Raw genomic sequence first — 25,535 nt, 5'->3', positions numbered from 1 at the left:
TCTCTTGCCAAAATTCGGGGGAACTTGGACCTTCTGAGACCCTTAGGAATTCAGCCACTGTCTGTGGATGTCTGAGGGCAGAGTGGGGACCTGGGAGCATGTGTCTTGAGCACCTATGTGCATACACTGCAGTCCCAGCATTGCTGGTCATACAAACCCACGGACAGACTCCCTACCTGCCATCTCCACCCATACCATCTCCTCAGTTCACTGCCTTCCAGACACAGTCAACACATAAGCACACACACCTCCAATATTTCTGCCTTTGTGGCAGTATTATTACCCCCAAACCTGGGGACCCCTATATAGGAGGGAAGCCTTTCTGCCTTCTTCACACCTGGTTTATTCTGGACCATAAAAAGAGTGCCTAATATTTACTATGTGCCAGGCATTGTTTTAAGCCTTCACATATATTATTGCATCTCACTCCCACAACCTTATGAGTTAAGATGATCATTTGCTCCATTTTACAGATGGCAAACTGTAACACAAAGAGTAACTTGCCCAGAGTTGTGCAGTTCAGTTAGCAGTGTTGGCGGGATTTGAACCCAAGCAGCCTGTCTCCAGAGTCCCAGTTCTTTTTTTTTTTTTAATTAAATTTTGTTTCTAATGTTTATTTCTGAGAGAGAGACAGACGGACAGAGTGCAAGCAGGGGAGGGACAGAGAGAGAGGGAGACACAGAATCTGAAGGAGGCTCCAGGCTCTGAGCTGTCAGCACAGAGCCCAATGTGGGGCTCAAACCCAAGAACTATGAGATCGTTACCTGAGCCAAAGTCAGACGCTTAACCGACTGAGCCACCCAGGCGCCCTCCAGAGTCCCAGTTCTTAACTGCTACCCTCTGCTGCCTGGCTGGGACCTCCATGTACATGTGCACTCTTGCACACACATGACCATCCACATGGGACAGGACAGGGAGGAGCTGGGCTCTGAGAATCAGTTTAAGCACCAGGGGGCAGCATAGGCCTAGCTTTGGCCCCTCAGCCCAGCCCTGTCTAGGGGAAGAGGAAGGGAGTTGAAACCTCCCATCTCCCACCATCCCCCAGAGACCATCCTTTCTATACACTTTGTCTCTCAGGTTTGGGGGCATGGAGACCTCTCTGGGTCCCTTGGCCTCCTTCAGTTCCTCCTCCAGCAAAAGCTTCAAAAAACAGCCACCAGTTGTGACGATGACTCAGAAGCTGAGCCAGCGTTGTGTATGTGCATGTCTTATTGTGACTTGCTTGTTGCTCTGAGGGCTAACGTGTCTGTGAGCCTGCCTGCACATGTGTAAGCATGTGTGTGTGTGTGTGTGTGTGCGCGCGCGTGTGTGTGTGTGTGTGTGTGTGTGTGTGCGCGCGCGCGCGCGGTCTTATGGCCAAGGAAATTGTACATGTATGTGTTTGTTTCTGGGTGTGTCTCAGTGTTTACCACAGAAACAGGAACTTTGCCAAGGCTGCACGGCAGATTCCTATTCAAACTTGTCCCTTGGGAATCTGCAGGCAGCAACTCTAGCTTGTGTCGTTTCCCACAAGGGTCTGAAGTGTAGTGCCCTGTGAGGAGGGGGCTGAGATGATTTTCAGTGCATGAGACTCCTCTGGAGTCTTCCAGAATTCTGAGCTCTGGGGTCCCCTCCCCCACTCCCTCCCATCAGTAATCACGCGACCTCTAAGGCGCACCCCGCCAAGAAGGGAGGAGGACTTAAGAGTTCCAGACAGCACCCTGGCTGCTTTTCAGGGTCCTCCACTGGAGGGAGCGCAGAGCCCAGAGGGATTTGCTTTTCCAGAGGCCCTGGGGTGCCCAGTCCCTCCTGAGCCCAAACCGCGGGCCCCTTCACAAGTTTGGGTATGGGAGAGGCAGTTTAGGGCCGCAGGCTGCTGCTTGGTATTATTATTAGGTGACTTTCTGGAGGAGAGTTGATCGCTTTTGAGGGGGTAGAATAAGTGGGGATCAGGCTCCCCTCCAGTCTGGCTCTAAGGCTCTGAGCCCCAGTCCTGGCTCCCTGGACCCCGTGCTCCCCCACCCGGCACAGGAGGCACACACGCTCACCCCACTTTCTTCCTCTTCCTCCTCCAGCCCACTTTCTCTTCTCTGTGTCGTCAGAGCTCCAGGGAGGGACCTGGTTAGACGGAGAAGCCGGAAACAGCGGGCTGGGGCAGCCACTGCTTACACTGAGGAGGAAGGACGGGAGAGGTTGTGTGTGTGTGTGTGTGTGTGTGTGTGTGCGTGTGTGTGTGTGCTCTTTTTGGTGGTGGTGGTGGTAGATGTGGGGGGGTGCCAGTAGAGCCAGCCCTGAACTCGCTGGACAGAGCTACAGACCCATGGGGCCTGGCAGCGCCCGCTGAGAGGGAGAAGACCGCAGAGGGGTTGCCAAGGTGAGGGGATGCCTCGGAGGAGGGGGAGGGGGGAACTCTGATTTGGAGTGTGTGTGTGGGGGGGTGTGGATTAGCGGGGGTCCTCTCGGGACCCTCCCCTGGGCGGGGTGTATGGTCCCTGAGAAATTGTTTCAGTTGGTTTTGGTAGCTGGTGGTCCTGGGTTTGGGCAGGTTTAAATTCTCACAGAAATCTGGTATGGGTAAGGCCCAGAACTCCCACCTTCCCGCGCGGGTCACTTTTTCCACACCCCCGCCCCCGCACCTCCAGGGGCAAGTAAAGGCACGGAAAGGAGGGCAAGGAGGTGCCCCTCTGCCCTGGGGGGAGGAGAGGTAGCTGCCCCTCCCTAGAGGGTTGATGCCAGAGGGAGGTGGGTCCTTGACAAGCCCCTATCCTGTCCCCCCCCCCCAAAGGTTGCTGCTGTTCAAGGGTGTGGCTGGGGGTGAGCGAGCCCCAGATGTAGACCTCATGGTGCCCCAGAGGAGGGGGAATTTCCCCCCTCAAAAGTGCTCCACGCTTGGCTGCTGTAGACGCCGAGATTTCCCGGTGGCGGCGCGGAGTTAACCCTCCTCGTGCTGAACTGGCTCCACCTCCCCGCCCCCACCGCCACAAACACATATTGGGCAACTCAGAGAAGCTCTTTTGACTTTTGATCCTGTGGTCCCACGGTCAGAGGGCTGGAGAATGTAGGGATAGAGGTGATCGGGTTTAGGCCACGAAGCAGGCTGCCGAGTATCGTGGACGTCCGGGCTCGCCTTCCCGGTTGGGAAGTGTTGGGGAACACTGGCCCCGCCCCCTCGCGCCGTGGCTCCTCCTCCCGACGAGTCTTCAGGGGGATTAAAGCTTCAAGTGCCTGAAGTCAGGGCAAGCACACCTAACCTGCTTTTTTGTAGGGTGGGGTAGGGGAAAGTGTGGCCTGCCTAATGCCTGGGGATGGAGTAGGGGAGGAGATTTAAGGTCAGGGCCTTGCTGGGAGGCTGGTCACTCAACGAGGGTTTGTAGAGGAAAGCGGAAGGGGGGTGGGGGGGAGGGGAGTGGGGGGTGGGGGGTGGGGGGGCTGCCTTCTGCTTAAAGATTACCTCAGTCCCCAGTTGGGGTTAAAGGTGTGAGCACCATGAGAAACAGGAGAGGAAGAGAGAAGAGAGGAATGGAGCCCTCCCTTGAATTTGAAACACAAACCTAAAGGTGCTTCACTCCAGGGTGGAAGGTGGTAGAGAAAGGCCTATTGGAAGACCCTGAGTGAGGGAGGATACTGCCTTTGAGAGAAAAAAGCTAGAGAGGATAGAAGCTGGGGAGCACGGGGTATAGGGAACAAGAGGGCTTTGGAGCTAGAGTCTCTAGAAAAACGGCCCCTCTGTTCTCTATCCCTTTAGCGGTCTTGGGAGAGAGGAGAGGCTAAAAGCCCACCAGGAGAGCTTGGGGCTACTGGGTTGGGGGAGCCTCGGGGAGTTTCCATGCTCATCTTCTCTCATCTCTAGGAGAGGGGCATTATGGGAAACATGTGCTGAGAGACCCTTGGGAAAACACCAGTTGAACCTTCCCACCCTGCAGCCCACCCAGAAATGGGGATGCACCTCTCCCCCCTACTTCTCCCATCTCCTCCTTCCCTCTCTCCATCTTTTCTCCTCTGCCCTTTGACTCCAGCCCAGCCTCTAGCTTCCTCTCCCCAACTTCTAGGCTCTTCACTCCAGGCTTATTAACCCCACTTTTTCTCCAGTCTCTCCCACCTTCTTCCCAAGTTCCCTCTGCTTTCCCCTTTCCTCCATCTCCACTTCTTCAGCTCTCCTCCCACAGCCCCTCCTCCTTGGATGATGGGATCTGGATCTGGAAGGGGCCCTCACAGCTCGATGGTGGTTACCCCTTGGATTCAAATCCTGATTTCTGAACTCACTTGCTCAGTGGCCTTGGCAAGTTAGAGAGCCTCTTTTAGACTCAGTTGCTTCATCTATGAAAGGATGTAATCACTTATTTTAAAAATTATTGCAAAACTCTAATGGGATTATGAGCTTTGTGTACTGTCTCATACACAGTAACTGCTTAATAAATGGTAACTGTTATTGGTCTTCCATTCTCTTCTTCATCCATCCTGGTAGTTTTCAGATTATCTCATGGATGCCTGGGATTTTGAAACCTTTGGGTTTCTTCAGGAACACCTTTGGAGTCAGGAGGCTGGGAGAGGAAAGTGGAAGCAGCGGAGTTCCAGGCCAACCGCACCTGCTTTCAAGAGTGAAACTCCAATTTTATACCTGTTGTTTATATAATTGCGATTCCACAGATTTAAAACCAAAATTGTCTACTACTTTAAACAATGTTGGAAAGTTCTGCACTTATCCAAGCCTCCTATTTTATGAGATGAGAAGGTCAAGGCTCACAGTGGGGAGGTTCCTTGCCTACAGAACCAGAGCAAGCTCAGAGCTGCAACCTGAGTCCTCTGCCTTCTCTCAGAGAGCTTTCTCTGTCCTCTCCACCTCCCCTGTCCTCCTCTGCCCGCCCCTTCGCCCCTTTGTCTACCACTGAAGGGATGACCTTGTTTCAGACTTTGACCAAAGATGTCCCTGGTTTGAGGTGGTCTGGCTGTGAGTGGTAGTGGCGATGGTCTCTGGGAGGGCTGTCTGCAGGAGGTTGCTGGCTGCCCCCAGAACTTAGGCATAGGCCAGCTTTCTTGGGCACCTCTCAGAGTGGCCTTGTTCCTATCCAGCAGGCACCCTCCAAACCCCAGATCATGTCTCTGTGGGGTCTGGTCTCCAAGATGCCTCCGGAAAAACTGCAACGGCTCTATGTTGACTTTCCCCAACACCTGCGGCATCTCCTGGGCGACTGGCTAGAGAACCAGCCCTGGTGAGTCCTAGCTGCCCTATGCTGGTCCTCCCAGGTCCTCCCCCCCCCCCCCCATTAGATTTTCTCTGTCCCATTTTGGGACTTGAGACCCGTTATTCCACGTATGGTGGCCTAGATTTAGCGGACAGTCTGTGCCACACCAACCAGATTATGCACGTTGACACAAGGAGTCCTCTGCCCCCTGAGGGGGCTGAGCTATAGAGGAAGGCGGTCAGGGCTGGAGCAAGGACACTGCCCACAGCAACCGGAAAATTGGGGAACAAAGGGCACAAGGATGAAACTGCAGAGGGCCTGGATGGAGAATAGAACTGGGAAGGAGCCACTGAGCTGTGTGCTGAGGGGTGGAAGGTCAGTAGAGCGAAAGAGGCCCTGACCTGAGGCTTCCTCATCCTGATCTTCCCACAGGGAGTTCCTGGTCGGCTCAGACACCTTCTGCTGCAACATGGCTAGCGCTCTACTTTCGGCCACTGTCCAGCGCCTTCAGGCCTCAGCCGGAAAGCAGGGGGAGGGGAGCGCCATCTTGCAACACATCAGCACCCTGGAGGTGGGGGCAGGAGGAAAGGGGACAAGGCTGGGGTGGGGCTGGAGTGGAGCTGGGATGAGCATTGAACACTGGAAGAAATTGGACTCTGGAAGCAAATTGGTGTTCCTGTAGTTAGTTGTTAGCTAGTATGCAAATTAGGTTTTAAAAGCATGCAAATGCATGAAAACTTCTGGAGTCTGCAGTTGTGCTGCCTTTTCAGTGTGTGTGTGTGTGCGCGCGCGCGCGCGCGCGCCCGCGCGTGTGGATGGAGGCGGGTGGCGTGGATTGGAGGGGGAGAACAACATGGGTAAGAGCCAGGCTAATCTAGTCCACCACTCTTCGTTTCTATAGAGCATATATCAAAGGGACCCCCTGAAGCTGGTGTCCACTTTTAAACAAATACTTCAAGGGGAGAAAAAAGCTGTTATGGAACAGGTATTGTCAATACCCCCGCCTCCCACCCCAACTCAACTCCCTGGGACTTCAGCCTGAGCCATGAGAAACCAGAAGGAATTTGAACTTGAGGAAAAGCTCAATGTTTTAGGCCCCGGATGACCAAAGGAGGTTCCTGGGGTCAGAGTGCACCCCAAGCCAAGCTCAGGGAAGCTTTAAAATGAGGGACTGAGGGTAGTGAGGTCCAGGGAGGAGAGAGCAAGGGGTGAGAAGCTGATTCTGCCAAGAGAGAGGGCTTATTCCCGGGAGATTCCAAAAGGTCAGGGAGACCCATCAAAAGAGAAAGGGAGCTAGACAAGAGAAGTAGTTTGTCTCCTTTTTGCAGAGCATAGCAGCAGGCACCTCTTTAGGGAGCCAAGGCCTAGTGTAGAGGGATGGACAGAGTATCTCACCTCTTGGCGTCTGTCCTGCCTGTGCAGTTCCGCCACCTGCCAATGCCCTTCCACTGGAAGCAGGAGGAGCTGAAGTTTAACACAGCCCTGCAAAGGCTACAGCACCGGGTGGGGGAAACTCGCCTTCTCCGAGAAGCTCTGCAGCCCAGTGCCGAGGCTGGCCAAGGTAAGAGGTTGGCCTGGCACCTTAAGAGTGTTCTGGGAAGTGTGTAGAGTGATCCTCTCTTGGACCTCACCCTTGACTCAAATCTGTCTGTAACCCTGATTTCTGCCCTCACCCTCAGTGTCTCTGCGCAACTTGATAGATGCTCCTGCCAGTGGAACTGGGCAAAGTGAGGTCAGTGACGGACTGGGAGGTGGAGTTTGAGCTCAAAGTGCAGTTCTTGAGGGATCTCAGTTCTGTGAAGGGATGGAGATTAGGCCTCAGAGAGTCACACATGGTGGTGGGGTAGGGGAATGCCCGAGAGGTGAGAAACAGAGCCCTTCCCTCAGGGGCCGGGTGAGGAGACAGGGTGTCCCTGGCTCAGGCCTCCCCTGCCCGCAGGCCCTGGCCACGTTGCTGCAGGAGACTGTCGGGGAGCTGGAGGCCACCCAGGCCCTGGTGCTGAAGAGAATCCAGATTTGGAAGCGGCAGCAGCAGCTGGCAGGGAATGGTGCACCCTTTGAGGAGAGCCTGGCACCACTACAGGAGAGGTTGGGGCAGGGCTGATGGGATAGGAGGGCGGGCTGGGGGTGGGTGTCTGCTGTCCCTGCTGGAGGACCCACAGGTAGGAGAGAAAAACCAGGCAAGCAGGTCCTGGCATGGGCCGAGACTCAGAGAAGCCAGTTCCAGCAGAACTGTTCACACTGTTGTCAGGCGGCATCCTAAACAAGTATGCCCAGCGATGCTTTTCTCTTCAAGCCCTTGCCCAGAGGAATGGGAAGCCTTTTCCTATTAGGTCTATTGGGCGGAGGCACCTTTCAGTTTGTGCAAAAGTACCGTACATGCTGGCAGCTGACCTGGGTACCAGAGTCCTGGGGAAGAGGCAGCTGGGTTTCCACAGGGGTCCAGGTACAGAGAAAGAACCTCCAACCCAGAGTCAAGGCAGGTCCCACAGCCCTTTCAGCCCTGGGGCCTTGTAGCAAGACCCACTGCCCATCCCACCCCTCCACACACACTATCCTGCTTTCTTTCTGGGTTTAGGGCTAGAGGGGTTAGGCTGGAGCAGGCAGCCTGAATCCTGTGCCCCCTGACCACTGTCCCGGCCCCAGGTGCGAGAGCCTGGTGGACATTTATTCCCAGCTGCAGCAGGAGGTGGGTGCGGCTAGTGGGGAGCTTGAGCCCAAGGCCCGGGCAGTGCTGATTAGCCGGCTGGATGAAGTCCTGCGAACCCTCGTCACCAGGTATGCCTCCGTAACCCCCCAGCCTGGCCTAGAGCAGACCCCCAGGGAAGGGAGAGGGTTGGAGCTGTGGGAAGGGTACCAGGAGGGACCCAGCCACTAACTGCCCTGTGTCTTCGCTCCTCCCAGCTCTTTCCTGGTAGAGAAGCAGCCCCCCCAGGTTCTGAAGACTCAGACCAAGTTCCAGGCTGGGGTTCGATTCCTGCTGGGCCTACGGTTCCTGGGGGCCCCGGCCAAGCCTCCACTGGTCAGGGCTGACATGGTGACTGAGAAGCAAGCAAGGGAGCTGAGCATGCCCCAGGGCCCCGGGGCTGGAGCGTAAGCTGGGGCTGGAGAAGGCCTGTTGGGGTGGTGGAGGCCAGAGGAGCCTGGGGAACTGGTACCGCAAAGAACCAGGTGATGAGGAAGGGGGACCGTGAGGTGTGTGGACCCTGAATGGTCAAGGCAGAGGAAGGTGAGGGACCTAACAGGGCTGGAATGGGATGGGGAATCATGATTTGGCCAAGATGGGAACCCACCTTAAGAACCCGAGCCGGGAGATGCAGATTTGGGGCCAGTAGTCCACGCCATTCACGCATGGACTGGCCCAGCTGGAATGCGCCCACTCACTCTCTGACCTCCCCTGGCAGAGAAAGCACTGGGGAGATCATCAACAACACCGTGGCCCTGGAGAACAGCATTCCTGGGAACTGCTGCTCTGCCCTGTTCAAGAACCTGGTGAGGGCTTTAGGGAGCAGTGGCGGAGAGGGGGGCAGGGGTCCTCAGACTCAGGGACTGTCCTCAGAGAGGATGTCGGGAATCCAGGAGAAGCCGTCTCTGTCCTCACCCCTGCTCTCCTTCACCCCACCCTGCAGCTTCTGAAGAAAATCAAGCGCTGTGAGCGGAAGGGCACTGAGTCTGTCACCGAGGAGAAGTGTGCCGTGCTCTTCTCCACCAGCTTCACACTTGGCCCCAACAAACTCCCCATCCAGCTCCAGGTGAACTGAACCTCAGGCTGCCCAAGCTGGGGCCCCAGGTCCCCTCCAGGCCACACTCTGGGGCCCTGAATCCTCACCCCTCACGATAGCTGCATACTTTGTGTGTCCGGTATTCGGGTGCACTGGGGCAAGGGTGAGTGGGAGGAGCAAGAGTCCACATGCCAGGGAATCGTGGTGTGACAGCGACTAGCATTTATTACACATTTTTTGTAGACCAGGGCACTATTTTAAGTCACACACACACAGTTTTCACAATAACGTTATGAGCTAAGTACTATTATTAGCCCCATTTTCCAGATGAATCCATTGAGACACAGAGAGAGATTCAGTAATTTGCCCAGGTCACACAGCTACTAAGTGTTGGAGCTGGCATTGGAGACCTGGAGGTCTGCTTCCATAGCACTGACTTGTAACCACTTCTCTACAGTGAGGCCCTAATCGAGCTTCAGAAAGCATTTGGTAAATCACCGGGAACTTTTAACTATGTTGTGTGAATCCAGTAGCTTCCCTGCACTCTCAGAGATACCTCCCCGAGGAAGCCCCTTGCTCCAGTAAGAAGATCCCCCTTCTCACCCCTGCCAGGCTCTGTCTCTGCCCCTGGTGGTCATTGTCCACGGCAACCAAGACAACAATGCGAAAGCCACCATCCTGTGGGATAATGCCTTCTCTGAGATGGTGAGGAAAGACCTGGAATGGTGGTGGAGGGGAAGAACAGAGGCACGGTAGGCTCTAACATGGCGGGAAGGGCCGGAGTCAGACATGTTCCAACGGGAGTGGCCTTCACTCCCTCTCGCGGACTTTTTCTGCCTCCTTCATACTCTCTAACCTCATGGTTTTGTACTTCTGACCTCTTTTCATGCGAGTCTTAACAGCTATCATGTTGTAGTACCCTAAACTACTCTTGGAAAAGCACCATCTTTGTGAGCAAGCTGAGGGGGACAATGGCTGGGAAGGGCAGTCTTGGGGAGGTGGGAGGGATGAAGGCCCCTCCTGAGGATGAACGAGGATGATAGCCTAAAGTGCCCTATCCTTCCCACTTCACACCAGGACCGTGTACCCTTTGTGGTGGCTGAGCGGGTGCCCTGGGAGAAGATGTGTGAAACTCTGAACCTCAAGTTCATGGCTGAAGTGGGGACCAATCGGGGGCTACTCCCAGAGCACTTCCTCTTCCTAGCCCAGAAGATCTTCAATGACAACAGCCTCAGCATGGAGGCCTTCCAGCATCGTTCTGTGTCCTGGTCACAGTTCAACAAGGTCATTCCCCTGCTCTTCGGACCTCACACCCCTAAGCTATTCATCCCTGAGGCACTCAGGACCTCCCCAACCTCTGTCCAGAGACTGACCACTGGGGTCTTCGCGATGCCCCCTTATGCCCATCAAGGAAGCCTCTGTCACAGCCCAAACTGGAAAACCCTCAGCCCGGGGGGTAAGCCCAGAGGATGCGTTCTCTGGCATGCCTCGTGTTTTGGTCTGGGGGCCCTCCATCCTCCCTCTTTCCCAGTGATTTGCATGACTCATCTAGATTATGTGTAAACACAGATTCAAAATGACTTTGACCCATTGGGAAAATAGTTCCTATTGCAAAAACCAGGATGAAATCCCACAGGGACATGCGCAGTAATAACAGCTACCATGTATTGACAGCTGACTATATGCCAGGCACTATGTTTAGCACTTTATGTATGTTATCTCACTTACTCCTCCCAACATCCCTTTGAGGTAGGTACTATTATTATCCCCATTTTACAGACAAGGAGCCTGATGCTCAGAGGGGTTAAGTAGTTTGTCCAACGCCTCACAGCAGGTGAGTGGCATGGCTGGGATGGAACCCCATATTTCTTGCTCTTAGTTAGCTACTACTATATTCTACCACCTCCAGATAAGGTGGCTTGGGACTGGATCTGTTATAAGAATGGGGGAAAAGATCTGGGTGTCTTTCTTGATGACCAGCTGGGTAAATGCAGTTATGTACTGCTCTCTTAGCAAAAAAGAAAGAGAAGTCTACATGACCAGAGAATGTGTTAGCAAAGGGAACAGGACACTCACACCTGGCAAAAACACCTTCTCTGGACTCAGCTTCCACCAGGCCTAATTAAGGACAGGTGGAGCACAGTGGTTATGATGGACCCTGGCCCAGACTTCCTGGGCTACATCCCAGCTCTGCCTCTCACCAGCTGTATAGACCTGGGCAAGTTATTTGACCTTTCTGGGCTTTCATTTCTTCATCTGTAAGTGGGGTACTTATAGGACATACTTCCATAGGGTTGTAAAGATCAGATAAATTAATTTGTGGAAAGGGCTTGGAATACTGCCTGGCACATGGCAAATGTGAGGATTGGCTATTGTCATCGATGAGATCTCAGATCCAGTTTGGTTCTTCAGCCCTGTGACTCTGCTGTGTGGGCACTCATGGCCCAGTGTCTATCCTAACCAGGCTCTAACTCCGGCCCTCCTGTGTTCACATTAGCTCCCCCCCTGTTCCCCAGGAGATCCTGCTGGGTCGTGGCTTCACCTTTTGGCAGTGGTTCGATGGTGTCCTGGACCTCACCAAACGCTGTCTCCGGAGCTACTGGTCTGATCGGTGAGTCTCTGCCCCAGTGACCTGAGTAGCTGTACCTCTAGCTTCTTCTCCACAGCCAGTGCCTCTACCCCCATCCTCTCCTTCATCCTGGCCAGGCTGATCATTGGCTTCATCAGCAAACAGTACGTCACTAGTCTTCTTCTCAACGAGCCTGATGGAACATTCCTCCTTCGCTTCAGCGACTCAGAGATTGGGGGCATCACCATTGCCCATGTCATCCGGGGCCAGGATGGTGAGGTCACCCCAAGCCAGTCCTCTGTCTCCGTACCTGTGCCCTTTGGGGTTTCTTCTGGAACGGAAATGTCTTGGCCTTCCTTGGTGCCAACCCTGGTCTTCAGGAAGTTCTTCCTTAGATCCAACTTCTCTCCTCCCTTCTGCAGTCTGCCTTCTCACTGTGAGGTCTGTGAGAATGGAGACTGGTGGGTTCTCTCTCCCTCAGGGCCCCCACCCTCATTCTTCTCCCCCTTGCCTTGGTAGATTAAGAATGAGTCCTCTGGTGGAGCTGGGTAGGGGAAAGAGTGTCTGGACAGAGAGGACTCAGGGTCTCATTCCTATTGTAGGCTCCCCACAGATAGAGAACATCCAGCCATTCTCTGCCAAAGACCTATCCATTCGTTCACTGGGGGACCGAATCCGGGACCTTGCTCAGCTCAAAAACCTCTACCCCAAGAAACCCAAGGATGAAGCTTTCCGGAGCCACTACAAGCGTGAGCTGAAGCTGGCAGTTCTGAATCCTTCCTTTGCCCCTCTTTTCCGTACTCCCATTGCCCCTCTCCATGCACACTGTACGTCATCTCTGACTTACCTCTCCATTTATGAAGCCCCATTTCTCCTACTTGCCCATCAACTATGCCCACCTTTTCCACATCCCTTTCTCTCCAATCCGGGGGCACTCCATGGTTCTCCTTTCCTTCCCCACAACAGCTGAACAGATGGGTAAGGATGGCAGGGGATACGTCCCAGCTACCATCAAGATGACTGTGGAAAGGTAAGTGTGGGGCCGTGGATGATAGCGGGGGCCCGGTACTACTTGCAGGAACAAGTGGTGGCATCAACTCTTGGTCAGTCACACATACCTCCTTCCCTCCTCTAGGGACCAGCCACTTCCTACCCTGGAGCCCCAAATGCCTACCATGGTGCCCACTTATGATCTTGGAATGGCCCCTGATTCCTCCATGAATATGCAGCTCAGCCCAGATATGGTGTAAGGAGCTTGAGGGACAGGAACGGGAGTGGTCTGTGCAGACAGGCGTTCAGCATGGGCAGCTGGGAAAGCTGGCATTGGGGGCCGAAGTAGGGAATTTTCCTTTCCATGAAAGGGATTCCCTATCTTGAGGGAGGGGCTAGGAGTGTCCGGGAGAAGGGCTGGCATCAGAAGGGTCTGCTTTCTTTCCCCAGGTCCCACGTGTACCCACCACACTCTCACTCCATCCCCTCATACCAAGCCCTCTCCCGGGAAGACGTGTTGCCAGCCTTCCAGGAGTAAGTGGAAGAACCTCTTGGGGTTGGGGCGAGTATATCCACCTGCAAGGGTGATGGGTATTTGCATTTGTTAGGAGAGGCTCCTCTGTGAGAAAGGGCAGCAAAAATCTAACACTCTGTCTCTTCTGTCCACTCCATTGAGGTATTAGCAGTTAAGATCCAGACTTAGCTAGGTTTGAATTCCATCTCCACCATTTACTGACTTTGGGCAAGTTGCCTAGGTCTGGTGCCTCATCTCTAAAATAGGGAATACTGATAATAATACTAATGCTAATACTAATACTACCTTCCTCATAGGATTATTTTGAAGGTCGAGTTAGTAATACCTGTAAAGCTCATAGCAAGGGCTATGTTTAGTATTAATATTACCTCTCTTGTCCTTGAAACCCACTGTCATTTATCTGCTGTCTTGATTTTTAGTTATTCATCTGTTGATGAAGTGGCCTAGACATTTTTGCTCCCCAAGTAACACTCTTATTATAATAATTGCGGGTGATTATTAACTTTTTAAAAAAATTTTTTAACGTTTTTTCTTTTCTTTTTTTTTTTTAATTTTTTTCCAACGTTTATTTATTTTTGGGACAGAGAGAGACAGAGCATGAACGGGGGAGGGGCAGAGAGAGAGGGAGACACAGAATCGGAAACAGGCTCCAGGCTCTGAGCCATCAGCCCAGAGCCCGATGCGGGGCTCGAACTCACGGACCGCGAGATCGTGACCTGGCTGAAGTCGGACGCTTAACCGACTGCGCCACCCAGGCGCCCCTTTTTATTTTCTTTTTGAGAGAGACAGAGACAAGAGTGCGAACTGGGGAGGGGCAGAGAGAGAGGGAGACACAGAATCCGAAGCAGGCTCCAGGCTCTGAGCTGTCAGCACAGAGCCTGATGCGGGGCTCGAATCCATGAACCGTGAGATCATGACCTGAGCTGAAGTCGGCCACTTAACCGACTGAGGCACCCAGGCGCCCCTGGTGCTTATTAACTCTTAGTCAAGGCAGGACATCTCCCCTCCTGGGAGTTGAGGTAGGGTGGAGACTGGGGGTGTTAGAACCACCAGAGTCCAAAGAAACATTAGACATTAGCTAATTCAGTCCTTTCTCCTACCCCCACCCCAATACCCAACACATACACATTTTACAGAAGAGAAGACTGAGCTCACGGCTTACCTAAGACTATGCAGTCAGGAAAAGGGGCTGGAAATTGTTTCCTCATTCAGTGATCTTGACTTTGCAACACCATGTCCTTGCCTAGCCTTCCTTTCTCTGACTCTGCCCTCCTTCCTGTTTCTAGACCTCACCTGCAGATGCCCCCCAACCTGAGCCAGATGAACATGTCCTTTGACCAACCTCACCCACAGTAAGTGGCAGCACTCCCTCCTGATCCCGTACTCTCCATTCATTTCCAGCCTTACCCACCCCCATCTTATTTACTTTTCTGGTCTTGGCAGGGGCCTGCTCCCATGCCCGTCTCAGGAGCATGCCGTGTCCACCCCTGAGCCCCTGCTCTGCTCAGATGTGACCATGGCAGAAGAGAGCTGCCTGAGCCAGCCAATACGAGGGTTCCCTCAGGGCACCTGGTGAGTGGCAACCTGGGGGTGTTGGCTGGGTGGAGGTTAGAGGAGTGGGTGCCATACCTACCCTACTGTTTCTCTGCTTCCTCCTTGCAGGGTCGGTGAAGACATGTTCCCACCCTTGCTGCCTCCTACCGAACAGGACCTCACCAAGCTTCTCCTGGAGGGGCAAGGGGAATCAGGGGGAGGGTCCATGGGAACCCAGCCCCTCCTGCAGCCCTCTCACTATGGGCAGTCTGGGATCTCACTGTCCCACCTGGACCTACGGGCCAATCCTAGTTGGTGATCCCACCTGGAAGGGGAACCCAGAGAGACAGCTCTTCTACCCCCACGGACCTGCTCTGGACACCTGCCCATGCTCCTGCCAAGTAGCAGATGGGAAGGGTGTTCTCCTATCCCCACCTACTCCCTGGTCAGGAGGAAAAGACTGCCAGGAAAATGCACAGTGGGTGGAGCCTATCCACTCCTTCCCTCCTACCACACACCCCTGTCCTCCCCCTTCCAGTGCTGGAAGGGAAATTCAGGTTCCAAAGTGAGACACGCCCCAACACGCCTGCACACGCAGAACACACACACACAGCTCTCCCTGGAAGATGGGGCCGAGTAGGAAGGAGGCCGGTCAAGAGCACAGGTTAGGGCACGGATGACTTCTCTGCCCACCTCGAGCCAGGGCCCAGGACACCCGTGTAGAAATACGCAGACACGTGCACACCTTTGTACTAGAGTCTGGGGACTGAGGGATGGGCTTGGGTCCCAGCTCTGGGCAGGTGGAGAAGCAGTTCAGGAGATCCTAGCGGGGAGAAGGTGGGGGAATCTGTACACCTGGGTTACAGATGTGGGTTATGCTCAGATTAAAAAACAAATTTCAAACAGCCCCAAATTCCTCAGATGGAGGCTTTTGGCTACGTGTAGGAGATTGTGCACAAGAGGGCTGCGTTTCACATACAGCTGTGTGAAAGCGTGCGTACCTGAGACACGTTAATCCACGGATGTCACACACATTAGTTGTTGTGTCCACAAAGAACATGTATCTATCTGACCTTGCCTGTGTCACGACACAAGTTTGGAAGTTTGAGACACTGCACAAAAGACACCAGCAGATGTGCTGGCTTCTCTGATACATGCTAATCTGAATGTACTCAGCTTTAGTATGTCTGTGGCCCCAGTGGGTCTATGTGGCTGTGACATCTGTATGTGGCTCTAGCTTTGGTGGTTCAACATGGCCAATCCTGCCCAGAGGCAGGGGGTGAGTCTGGGACCCAGGCGTGTGGTCCTCTGAGTGTATTAGGGGGCCCTACCTGCTGCTTCTTTTCTATTTCCCCATCCACTGCCAGCCTCCCTTCACTCCCCCATTCCCATGCCACCCTTCTTCCCTCTTAGGGGCCATCGATCCTAAGCCATAAAATAAATTTTATTCCAAAATAACAAAATAAATAATCTACTGTACACGATCTGAAAAGAAAGACGCTCTAACTGCTCAGACAGGTGCTGCGGTCCAGCCCCCAGTTGAGGGAGACCCTGAGTCCAACCCAGGCCTCCTGAGGGGGCCGGTGAAGGGGACCCCACATCCACCCTCCCCCCCAACCCCCATGAGGGCAGGAAGGAAAAAGTTGCTGAGGACTTGGGGGAAAGATGGGGATGGGTGGGCAAACTGCAGCACTTGTTAAATTAAAGAAACAAACTAGAAGCACAAAAATGGGGGAGGAGAGGGGAGAAGGAGCAGGTCCAGTGTTCCCAGGCCCCCAGTTCCGGGGGGAAGCATTGCGATTTTTAGATGTTGGACCTTACCAGGGAATTCCCCCTTTCCCCCATGTCCAAACTGAATCCAACTGTTCATACCACTGGTTCAAGCTACAGAGAATGGGAGTGTGTTGTGTAAGGGAGGGGAGAACCCCAAATGCCCTGGAGGCAGAGTCCTTGCCCCCTTGCTCTAGGCAAGGGTGAAGGGGCACCACGCACCCTCCTTGTGTCCTCTTGCCAGGCCCCTGCTCGTTATTGCTTGAAGCCCCATAGTTCAATGTCCATGGAGCAGGTGGGGAGGCAGGAGAAGGGCAGCGGAAGGATCCAGGGTCGTGACTAGATGCCAGGGATGGAGAACATAGGAGTCTGTATGAGCCAGAAGTCTGAGTCCCAGGTCTGAGGACACCAGTGTGCCCCTCACTGCCGGCTGGCCTCAGCCTCCACTTTTACGCTATTCCTGCGACCTTCCACCAGAGCGGGATGAGGTCCTGGGGCAGGGCATCGGTCCAGCAGCCCTTCCTCGAACTCTGCCGGGAGAAGAGGTAGGTTAGGAGGCTGTGGGGTGAACGATGCAGAGAGGTGGCTGGACGGGAGACAGGAGTAGAGAAGACTGCAGAGGGGCTAGATTTGTTGAATTACTGCCTCCTGCCCGCCACACGTTTACAGGTGTGTGTGGGGGGGTTCCACACCCAAGTGTGTGTGCCCCCCTCCCCTTTCTGGCCTTGTGTAGCTCTCTCTCTGTATGTGTCTCTCTCCTTCTCTGTCTCTCCCGCCTCCGTTCTGCTGGAATTTCTGGTTCTGTCAGGAGCTGTGGGGGTGGCTTGGCTCTGACCTCTCCCCCTCCCCCCCCCCAGGCTCCGCTGCCCCCACTCCTCCCTGGCCCCCTCCCAGGCCCCACCTACCCTCCCATGCCCCTCAAGTTTCTTAGAAGCCAAATCAAGGGGAACACAGGAAGCCAGCCTCCCAGCTCCTCCCCCAAGAAGAGCCCCCCTTCAAGTCCCCGCCCCCACTTCCCACCCACGCACAGTTTAAAAATACCAAGCCAGGGTTGGTGGCTTTGTCTGCTGCATCACTCTCAGCCCAGCCGCTTGGCCCTCTGGCGGACTCCTCCCTTCCCCCAGCCACACACAAAGCATCCCCCTTTGGGCTCCTCTGCTTCCAAGCTGGGCAACCCCACCCTGACTCCTAGCCTGCTGTACCCTCCCACCTAGGTGGCAGTTCTATCTCTGCTTCCCTTCTTGGTTCCTGTTCCCCTAGTCCCCCACTCTCTGTCCCTTTGTTCACCCCAGCTCCCCCTTCACAGATCTCCATTAGGGTCAGACCCTCCCCCGTGGGAACAGCCCTGCCAGATCCTCCCTTCCTCAACCCAAGGCCTGGTTGGCTAGAGCCCAACCATCCTACTGCCGGCCCCCTCTGGCGACTACATCCCTCTTCCTCCCACCTGGCCCCAGGACACCAGGATTGCTGGGTGGGGCCTGGGTGGTAGGGGTGCTTGGGGACAGCACTGCTGCTGCCTCACCTGCGAGAGGCGGCTTCGCAGGCACACAGGGGCTGAGGCGGCCCACGCGGTCGTGGGAGACGAGGCGGGCTAGCCGCAGCCCCTCATCCATCAGTGTCTGCTGCAGGATGTGGCGGCTCCACAGCCCATGGGCTGGCAATGCCAGAGGCAGGTCAGCAGGGGGCGGCGTCAGCCTTGGGCATGACCCCACAGCTGTGGGCATGGGCATGGATCAGGTAAGGGACTACAGTCAACGGAACCCCCACCCTCAACCACAGAGCAGACCCATAGGCCCAGGCCCCTTTGCCCCCATCCAGCCAGGCCTCCCAACCCTGTTCCAGGCAGTTGCCTCCTGGCTCCTTCCTCCCACCTACTCCACCCCCACAGCGAGGAGAAAAGTGTTCTGATGCACACTCACCCTGCAAGTGTCCATCCAGACTCTCCCCAGACAGGCTGGCACTGTCTTCCTCCAGGCTGGGGCGGTATGGGGGTGCATAGGACTCAGGGCCTGGGGGAGGCTGCTGGAGTTCAGAATGACTTTGCTCTCCAACCTGCGGATGCCCCAAATGGGGAAATGAGGACCTAGCAAGAGAGGGGGCTGGGGGAGACTGCACTAACCCCCTACATCCACCCTGGAAAACCTACCTCCTGTTTTAACTTCTTCAGCGGAGGACCTCCTAATTCTTCAGGGTGAAGCCTGCAAAGACAAGAGAACTAAGGAGGGAGGGACACACGATGGGAAAACACAGAATCTGGTGAGAAGCATGCATTAACTTTAAGACTCTAGAAAGACGCTGGCTGAGCAAGAGTCTCCAGCTCAGGTACTACTGTTGGCGGGGGATCAGAGAGAACCTGAGACGGATAGGAGGAGGAACCAGACTGCAGACAAGCGGACTTGGCGCAAAGCAGGACATACGGGTGGACAGGAAGCAGACCTACATGTACCTGAACTGGAGGTTAGGCCATGACCCAGCTCCTTGGCAGGATTCTAATTTAGAAAGAACCTGGGAGAAGGGAGTCTCACCTGGAGCCCTTCAAGGAAGACAGGTAGGTGCTCTCTCGGGCCACTTGGCGAGACAGAGAGAAGAGCTCCACCCTCCGCAGTAAGAGCGTGTTGTCCCTCATGCAAAACTGGGCAGCAGCCTCATTGATGGTCAGCTGTGGAGGGGGCCACCAAAGCGGTCAGAATCCTAACTCCTCACTGCCTTGCCCAGACCTCCTCACACCCCTACACCATCAGACAAATGAAGCCCATCCATTAGATGCCTGCTTAGGATTTGACACTATGCAGCTTTCTGAAGGAGGAAGACAGAGGTCAGCACCCACAGCTTCCTGGGAATGCCTGGAGCCTCCTCCACCTGTGGGGTCCTGAGCAGTGTAGAGCAGGACACCTGGGCTCCTGCCTATATCTCTGCTTCCCCCTCAAATCCCAGCGGCTGGGATTGGGGTGTATGGGGCCTGGGGTCTAGGTCAAGGGGCAATGAAACAGACCTGGGGAGTATGAAGATTCTCCAAAGTCAGTAGGTTGAGGCCTGGGAGCCAAGTGCAACGCTAGGAGAATGGGGTCCTCACCTCATGCAGGCTGAGCTGCTTGCCCTCCCGCCGCTTGGAGTCAAAGCGGCCATAAATGATGCTGTATTTGCGGATCTCCTCCTCCTTCTGGCTGTCATTATCGTCCATCTCAAAAATGTGCCCCACGCTCCGTGCCAGCTTCTTGTTCAGCTTCAGCAGGGACGTTACCTCCCCAGCATCTCCCCTTGGGAAGCTCCGGAAGATCCTCTCCACGCTCTCCACCACCATGCGTACCATCTCTGGCTCCAGTCGATCCGGACCACCCCCAGCTCCAGCTGCTGCCAGCCCCCCAGCCCCAGTCCCCTCAGGGACTCCTCCCGCTGCAGGTGGGGAGAAGGGGGGTGATCCTGCCTCCTCTTCTCCTCCCGCCCCAACGTCAGACTCTGGAGTGCTCCGTCCTGGCCAGATCCGGGGGTCCCCTGCCCCAGGTCCCCCAGGCAGTGGTGACAGCTTCTCTCCAAGTTCAAGGGGGCTCTTGGGGCTAAAACTGCGGGTACTGCCTGCCTTTTCCCCTGGGCTGCTGTGCCCATTGCTCATGCTCCCTTTCCGGGTGCCTGCAGTCTCGGAGATCTTGAAAAGTGGAATACTGGAGACAGGCACAGCAGGCACAGGCTGGCTGAAGAGCCCTGGATTGGTGGCCCATTCTCTCAGTGCCTTCTGCAGGCGCCGGACATGGAGGGGCTTGGTGGCCATGCCCACAAGTGCCATGATCTCCAGGAACTCCTCCTCACCGGCCTCACACAGTTGCTGCACGTCGTCCCCTCCCTGCTGGATGAAGGTCTCATAGTAGGAAAGGAGATTGGCGCGCTGTAGGACCCGGTACAGCTGCAGCTCCCCCAGTGTCCGAGGCAGTGCCATGGCTCGGGCACCGGGCCTGGGAAGGAGGAGCGCAGTAGAGAGAAAGGAAGGCAGTCAGTACAAGTCCCCCTGCTGGGTACCAGCCCACACTCGCAATTGTCCTCTCTTTCCTGCCTGCTTCTCTTTCCCTCCTCTGAAGGCACCCTCTGCCCAGTACCCAAGCCTGCGCACAGACTATGAGAATCAGGCATTACCCAGAGGCATAAACATGCCAGTGCCATCCCAGCCTGGCCACAAGTACCAAAAGCCAGCCCAGTATCTGCTGAAGTCAAAGGCTCTTCACCACCATTCTCAGCTTTTACTTTTCTGGACTGGGGCAAGGAGACCTTGAGCACTGAGGCCAGCCAGCACACCCCTACCATGGCTGGACCTCCTCACCCAGGACAGTCTTCACCCTCCACCCTACACACCCAGCAGTCTCAGCATTATTCAAGGTGACTTTCCACACTGAGGTGAATGTAAGACCCCCTGTCCTGCCCACAGTGGACACTTGGGACCACTGCTAGCCAGTTTCACTCCCTGGTGGCATCCTATCCAGGTGGCTGAGAGGGAGGGGTGTGGTCCTTTCCCACTCAGCAAGCCAGGTGGACCCCTGCTCTGCTCAGCTCCCCTGAGCTGTTCCCAAGGGCCTCCCCTCTCCTCCAGGACCTCCCCTCTCTTCCAGACTGTCCAGTGCCCCTTAGTTGGCTCCTCTCCCGGCAGTGACCTTCCCCACCTGCTGAGTAGGTAGGCCAGTCCCTCCAGCTCAAGCAGAAGGAGGAAGGAGTGCCTCAATTGTTCTGCTCTGGGGCCCGTTCCACCCACACACACTCCCACAGTAGCAGCGTCAGTGGGCGAAAACCGCCCCAGGGGCTCCCGCCTACCCTCCTCTCCCTCATTTTCCACCCACACCTCTAAGTGGAGCGGAGGCGCGGCTCAAGGCCCCTTGAGGGAGGGGCTGCACACCGAAACTCCCCTCCGCCGCGTGCTGCAAATAAAGCTACAGAAAGGAGAGGGACGCCTAAGGCTTGCCCTGCTTTTCCACAGCCCTGCTGATGCGCTTCCTTGGCTTGAAGGCGCCGGCTTCTCCCGGACCCTGGGGCCCGCGTACTCCTTACCAACGTTAGATAGAACCAGGGCAGCGGCCCTCCCCAGCCCTGTTGCCAGCCAGAGTCCAGGGCTTCCCCTGGCTCTTGGGGGGACCCCATATTCTTTGCAGGGGGCTCACATGCCGGGTCACGCCGGCAGAGTAAACGGGGGATAGAGAATTAGGTCCTACTCTTTCATATCCAGCTTCATCCGCTCCCTACCTGCTCCCAGGGCCCCCTAATTCGAAGACGCACCCCCTTTTCCATCAGTCTCCACCCCCCACCCCCGTCCCGCTTCCCCTCGTTCTCTCCTCGACCTCCGCCCTCCGGACCCCTTTCCCGAGTCCAGCTCCACCCATCTCCACTCCCCGCCGCTTCCCTCTGCCCACTAACTTGGGTCTGGGCTGCGGGGTCCGGCGGGCGCAGTCTCCTCCGCCCGGCGGCTGCTCGGCTGTGGGGGAGGGCGCTCTGTGCATGGACGGCCAGAGGCCACAGGGGCTGCCCCTCTCGGTGCCCAGCCCTCGGCGCCTGGCGGGCGCTGCCGTGTCCGCCGCTGTCCGGGCTCCGTCCCTCCCTCCACGTCTCCTCTCTCCAAGCCTCCGCGCCTCTGTCTGTGCCTCTGCCCCCCCCTCCCCGGCTGCGCTTGCCGCCTCTCCGCGCCGCCGCCCCCGCAGGACGCACGGGGAGCGAGGCCCGGCGCAGCGCTGGCTGCCGGGCGGGCGGAGGGCGTGGGCAGCGCCGGGGGCGGGGGCCGGGGGCGGGGGGCGGGCGCCCGGGCCTCCGGGCCGGCGGTGAAGACGCCGCGGCTGAGCGACGGAGAGAGGCGGAGACTGGGGGGGAGGGGGCGTGGAGCAGGCGGCGGGGGCGGGGACTCGGGAGCGGCGGCGCCGAGCCGGGGACTGAGGTGACCGAGGCCGAGCTGTGGAGGGCGGGCTTGGGGACCCAGCGGGCGGGGCGAGGTCGCTCCGTGCCGCCCACGCCGGATGCACAGCCGGCCCTCTCCGCGCCCACGTACCCACGTGAGCGCCCAGCCGGCGACATTCCTACTCCCCCCACCACCCGCTCCTACCCCACAGAGCGGAGAGCCGAGTTTCACAACCACGCACGGGTACACAAAAACACGGAGAAGCGCACGAACGTGCACACGCGCCCCAACAACTACGCGGACGCCCGCTGCCCACACTCCGGCCTCGCGGTGCTGTACGTGTGACTGCTTGGAGTGAGCCGGGAAAAGTTGGCGGAGTCTCGGGGTGCGCGGCTCCTCTGGGGCGTGCATTCCCCTGTCCTAGAGTGTGCACTTAGGGCAGGTCTGTGAGCGTGGGGCTCTGCAGGAATTCCTTGGATATCCCAGCGCTCTTACCCTGCTGCAAAAGGAGTAATCTGAAGGGTCAGTTCTCGGAAACCCAAGCCTCCATTCCTGCCTCGAGTCTCTGCCGAAGTTTGGGGTACAGGAATGGGCGGGTTATGCTAGAAACTACCGCGAAGATCAGTCGCGTCGGGTTGTCAGAGCATAGGTCAAGCAGGGATGGGAGGGGTACCCATCCTTCCTCTACTGGTCGCACTCTATTTGCTGAGGATGGGGGATCTGCTGGGTATTCTGTGTGGCCAAAGCTGGGATAGGAAGAATATCGCTTCAGCGGACGTTCGAGAGAGCCTAATGGAAGATGGGCAGAAGGCCGGGAGCGTCCGACGTGGCTCCCTACGGAGGAGTAGGAGGGAGGAGCTCCTTCAAGGAGCCTAGCCCCCCTCCGCAACCCAGCCCCCCCCCCCCGTTTGTTTCTCCTAGCCCCATCTGGTTCCCATTACACTCCCGCCCACGGCTGGGAGGGCTGGAGTTGGGGCGGGGTGGGGGGGGGGGGGCAGGCAGGGGCTCTGAAGGCCCGGTCCAGCAGCTCCAGACCCTGACAAAATGAAGGCTGGGTAGAAGGGAAGCGAGCGGACCGGGAGGAAGGTTCTCCCCGAAGTCTGAAACCTCAGTCCCGCCCCGCCATTCCGCACTTCTGAGTGGCTCGGGGCCTGGCAGGGCGTGGGCGGCGGGGGCGGGGGCTGGTTCTACATTCCGGCTCGGTGAGGGGACCTTTCCATCTCCGATGGGGACAGGAGAGGGGGAGGGCATCACTGGGTGGGATTTCGGTAGCTAACATTCTCCTCTCCTTCCCTTGAAGCCCTGAACACAGTGAGGGGGTTCATAGGAACGAGCAGAAATCCCCTTCCCAATCCCCAGTCCTGCAACTGGGGGGCGCGGCTAGACGGGCTCCCTCGGGGTACTCTTCCCGACCCCCTCTGAAATGTGTGGGCGCCCCCTCCCCCACTCTCCTCTGGTTATTTTGGAGCCTGGGCTGCCAGCCGCTGGCCCCGGGTTTCCACGTGCCTCCTCCCTCCCCCTGCCCACGCTCCCCGTGACGCACATCCTCCGCCCACACAGCCTCTGTTCCAGGCGCCCCCCTCACTCCCACCCGGGCCCCTTTGAGGCAGCGCTGAGCCCCCGGTCCGGAGACGCAGGCCCCGGGAAGAGGGCGGGGTAGGGAGTGAAGCCAGCGAGGGGCAACCAACTGGGCTCCGGGCGATTGGGTCCCAGCGCGAAAGAGGACGAAGGAGGAGCCGATTCTATGGCCTCCGCTCTTCGGACCTGGGGCGGGTATTCGGCCGGAGAGGGAGGAAGGGAGACCAATCCAGAGGCCTAGGCTTGCCCATTCCACTAGGAGAGTCGGAAGGGGTCTCTGGGTGCGAACCTGTGTGGTAGAGTGAAACTCCGGAGTGTTTGTATCATTGTTTTTCAGGGTTGTCGTGAGGTTCAAATGAGAGGATGTAAATGAAAACTCTGTAAAGTGCCAAGCAAATTTAAGACGTTATTGCCAGTTTGTGTCTATGTATCCTGAGATAATGTATTTATATGTTTCTTTACATCGACTTGTGTATCTGTGGCTCTGTCTCTATCTAGGTTTGTATGTGAGCCCCTATGTGTGGATTTAAAAATACATACATTTAAAAAATCATTGACTTGTGAAGCCCCGCCAGAGGCCCAGAGCGCCCCCGCAGCCGGAGCTGCTGAGATGTCTGTTCTTCGCTTCCCTCCCACTCCTGCCACCCCCAACTCTCCTCCTACTCCCTTCCGTTGAGAACTAGGAATTTCCAGCCTTTTGCAAATGGAGAGACAGAGACAAAGAGACTGAGACTGTGAGAAGCTATAGAAAACAAAGATAAAAGATAGATGGGGGGGGGGGGATGATAAAAAAGAGGGTAGCACAACTACAAAAATCTTAATTTCTTCTCTCTTTCTCCGTGAGCCCCATTCTCCTCAATGTGTCTCGGGACCACTTCCGTACTTGACTCACCTGCTTCCCCTCTCCCCCACCTGAGTGTTCTCAGAGGCACACAAAGAGCACGGCAACGGATTCCATTTGATGGAGGATTAATATATTGTCTACACTGGTCCCTTCCAGGAAGGGAGACCGTATTCCGAGTCCCAATTTTCCAAGAACAGGGGAAACGATTGTGAAGAAAGTGGGTGGAAGAGGAGTGAGGAAATTGCTAACCAGAAGGATTGTCATTCCTGGGCACGTGTAGATTTTCATCTAGCAGACTAAACTGCTCACATTCCCCTCCGCTCCTTTTCTACCGGGCCAAATCCAGCTCGTGCAGTGAGGACTGGCTCAAATGTCACTTTCCTGAACCCCCTCCAGGCAGAATTAATTCCTTGCATCCATCAGTGGCCTTGTGGCCCTTTGTACACATTTCAATTATAGTTGCTGGTCTCACCCTCAGCCCAAGACTTCTCCAGGTTAGGTCTAGTATCTGGTGGGCCATCCGAAATGAATGTGTTGATGATGCTATTTCCCGGTCTGAACAATCTTGAAAAGGGCGATTCAGACATTTTACTCCCAAAGGGGCTGAACCTGGGCAAAACTGTTAGGTGGAGAGGTCTCCATTCTTGAAGTTTCCAGTGAGTCTCCCAAGTCTGGCTCTTTGGCCTTCTAAAACGTCCACTGTTGTGGGCGTCTGGCTGGGTTAGTCAGTAGAGCATTCAATTCTTGAGGCCGGGGGCATGAGTTTGAGGCCCACATTGGGCAGAGTGTACTTAAATCAAAAAATAAAAATAAAATGGCTAGTTTCTGGTAAATTGATTCATACCCAAATGTCCAGATGTGAAAGGTAGAAGGCTGCAATCCTTGCTAGTAACAGAAAAATATGAATATAAAATAATGATTCTTCTTTCCTCTTTGTAACATGTTACAATTAAATAGTCTAAAGAGTGT

General features: G+C 55.9%; 2 protein-coding genes across 4 annotated transcripts; one reads left to right on the top strand and one right to left on the bottom strand.

Annotated features, from left to right (window-relative positions):
- Window positions 1–1,785: 1,785 nt before the first annotated feature.
- On the top strand, window positions 1,786–15,995 carry STAT6 (signal transducer and activator of transcription 6). 2 transcript variants are annotated; one of them, XM_019835110.3, is made up of 22 exons: window positions 1,786–2,353; window positions 5,053–5,189; window positions 5,595–5,733; window positions 6,064–6,147; window positions 6,585–6,723; window positions 6,842–6,894; window positions 7,102–7,250; window positions 7,809–7,940; window positions 8,067–8,255; window positions 8,567–8,654; window positions 8,792–8,914; window positions 9,497–9,589; window positions 9,962–10,168; window positions 11,401–11,495; window positions 11,591–11,727; window positions 12,056–12,202; window positions 12,420–12,483; window positions 12,589–12,699; window positions 12,894–12,977; window positions 14,265–14,330; window positions 14,422–14,550; window positions 14,641–15,995. In XM_019835110.3, exons 2-22 carry the CDS (start codon window positions 5,074–5,076, stop codon window positions 14,828–14,830), a joined length of 2,535 nt encoding a protein of 844 aa, XP_019690669.1. In that variant the 5' UTR covers window positions 1,786–2,353; window positions 5,053–5,073; the 3' UTR covers window positions 14,831–15,995. The 2 variants fall into 2 exon arrangements, with proteins under 2 accessions (XP_019690669.1, XP_006933896.1); XM_006933834.5 differs by having other exon boundaries at window positions 1,787–2,353; window positions 5,050–5,189.
- On the bottom strand, window positions 15,935–21,979 carry NAB2 (NGFI-A binding protein 2). Of its 2 annotated transcripts, XM_023257152.2 has the most exons (7): window positions 21,673–21,976; window positions 19,355–20,228; window positions 18,807–18,940; window positions 18,428–18,479; window positions 18,201–18,333; window positions 17,804–17,995; window positions 15,935–16,811 (listed from the first exon to the last, which is right to left on the bottom strand). In XM_023257152.2, the coding sequence occupies exons 1-7, from the start codon at window positions 21,753–21,755 to the stop codon at window positions 16,702–16,704; spliced, it is 1,578 nt and encodes a 525-aa protein (XP_023112920.1). In that variant the 5' UTR covers window positions 21,756–21,976; the 3' UTR covers window positions 15,935–16,701. The 2 variants fall into 2 exon arrangements, with proteins under 2 accessions (XP_023112920.1, XP_023112921.1); XM_023257153.2 differs by lacking the exon at window positions 17,804–17,995 and having other exon boundaries at window positions 21,673–21,979.
- Window positions 21,980–25,535: the final 3,556 nt, after the last annotated feature.

The sequence above is a fragment of the Felis catus genome, chromosome B4, assembly GCF_018350175.1.
Source record: "Felis catus isolate Fca126 chromosome B4, F.catus_Fca126_mat1.0, whole genome shotgun sequence".
Taxonomy (NCBI): domain Eukaryota; kingdom Metazoa; phylum Chordata; class Mammalia; order Carnivora; family Felidae; genus Felis; species Felis catus.
Note: the sequence above shows the minus strand (reverse complement) of the source record. Positions and strands in the feature narration are given on the sequence as shown.

Bases quoted from the DNA above. Each gene is read 5' to 3' on its own strand.
- STAT6 (XM_019835110.3), top strand. From the start codon at position 5,074: ATGTCTCTGTGGGGTCTGGTCTCCAAGATGCCTCCGGAAAAACTGCAA. The intron at 7,251-7,808 runs GTTGGGGCAGGG...TCCCGGCCCCAG, and splicing joins CTGGCACCACTACAGGAGAG to GTGCGAGAGCCTGGTGGACA. The intron at 10,169-11,400 runs GTCATTCCCCTG...CCTGTTCCCCAG, and splicing joins CCTGGTCACAGTTCAACAAG to GAGATCCTGCTGGGTCGTGG.
- NAB2 (XM_023257152.2), bottom strand. From the start codon at position 21,755: ATGCACAGAGCGCCCTCCCCCACAGCCGAGCAGCCGCCGGGCGGAGGA. The intron at 18,941-19,354 runs GTGAGGACCCCA...CCCCCTCCACAG, and splicing joins AGCAGCTCAGCCTGCATGAG to CTGACCATCAATGAGGCTGC. The intron at 16,812-17,803 runs GTGAGGCAGCAG...TTCTCCCGGCAG, and splicing joins TGCGAAGCCGCCTCTCGCAG to AGTTCGAGGAAGGGCTGCTG.